The following is a 1,140-nucleotide window of genomic DNA, read 5'->3' as shown; positions in this document are numbered from 1 at the left end:
TCTGCTATGTGTGCAAGTCTCTATAAGGGAGCCGTATAATCTACCTGACTCTTTTTCATTGTGTGCAAAAGCAAAAATCGAAGCCACATGATTTGTGAGGCTCTTCAACTCAAAAAATCTGGTTTCGGCTCTCCAAGGTCCAATTCAACTCTCCACTGGTGTTCGGTCTGCTGGGCTGGCGCGGCTGTAGGGACTCCCGTGGAGATGGCGCGGTCCCTGAACAACCAGGACAGGTTTGTTTGTATCTACCCTGCTTATTTAAATAATAAGAAGACCATAGCTGAGGGGAGGCAGATCCCCATAAGTAAGGCTGTAGAAAATTCAACGGCTACTGAGATTCAAGATGTATGTTCAGCAGTTGGACTGAATGCGTTTCTGGAGAAAAACAAAATGTACTCCAGAGAATGGAATCGTGATGTTCAGTATAGAGGCAGAGTCTGGGTACAGCTCAAACAGGAAGATGGCAGCCTCTGTCTTGTACAGCTCCCATCACGTACGTCGGTGATGCTGTATGTAGCAGAAATGATACCTGAGCTAAAAACAAGGACTCAGAATTCAGGAGGTGCTGACCCAAGTCTTCAGCAAGCAGAGGGAAGTAAGAAAGGGAAAGGAAAGAAGAAGGAATGACGTAGTGTGAATGTAGAGCACGCAGTCGTGCTGGGAGAGACTTGGCGTCTTTGCGTGTGAGGGAACAGCTCTTTGTGTTGTTTAACTGAATGCGTGTCTCCCATCTTCAACAGTTAACAATGAAGTCAGTTTACATCACAAGTTTGCATCCAGCTTTTATAAGTAAGAAGGAAAATTGCGTGTGTGGAAGAATGAATTTTTTTTTCCCCCGGGCTGGGGACCGAACCCAGGACCTTGCGCTTGCTAGGCAAGCACTCTACTGCTGAGCTAAATCCCCAACCCCAAGAATGAATATTTTTAACAGATGACTGTCCCATAAATTACTTGAAATACTCCATCTGTTTGTCCTGCATGTAAATATATATTTCAGGTATATATGTTTAATAAAGTTTGGAATACACATTTTGTTCACCTTTAAGTTAATGAAATAAAAGACTTAAACTGAAAAAAAAAAAGTCTGGTTTCTCAGTGGCTTTACCAATGCTGGGTCTTCTTGCAAGTTCTTCTTATATA

At 43.0% G+C, this 1,140-nt stretch overlaps 1 protein-coding gene across 1 annotated transcript; it reads left to right on the top strand.

Moving 5' to 3' along the window:
* The first annotated feature begins 204 nt into the window (after nt 1-204).
* On the top strand, nt 205-627 carry LOC116912642 (signal recognition particle 19 kDa protein-like). Its single transcript, XM_032916761.1, has one exon. The coding sequence runs from the start codon at nt 205-207 to the stop codon at nt 625-627; it is 423 nt and encodes a 140-aa protein (XP_032772652.1).
* Nucleotides 628-1,140: the final 513 nt, after the last annotated feature.

Source organism: Rattus rattus, chromosome 11 (genome assembly GCF_011064425.1).
Source record: "Rattus rattus isolate New Zealand chromosome 11, Rrattus_CSIRO_v1, whole genome shotgun sequence".
NCBI classification, from domain to species: Eukaryota; Metazoa; Chordata; class Mammalia; order Rodentia; family Muridae; genus Rattus; species Rattus rattus.
The sequence above is the reverse complement of the archived record's forward strand: the minus strand, read 5'-3'. Positions and strand labels throughout refer to the sequence as shown.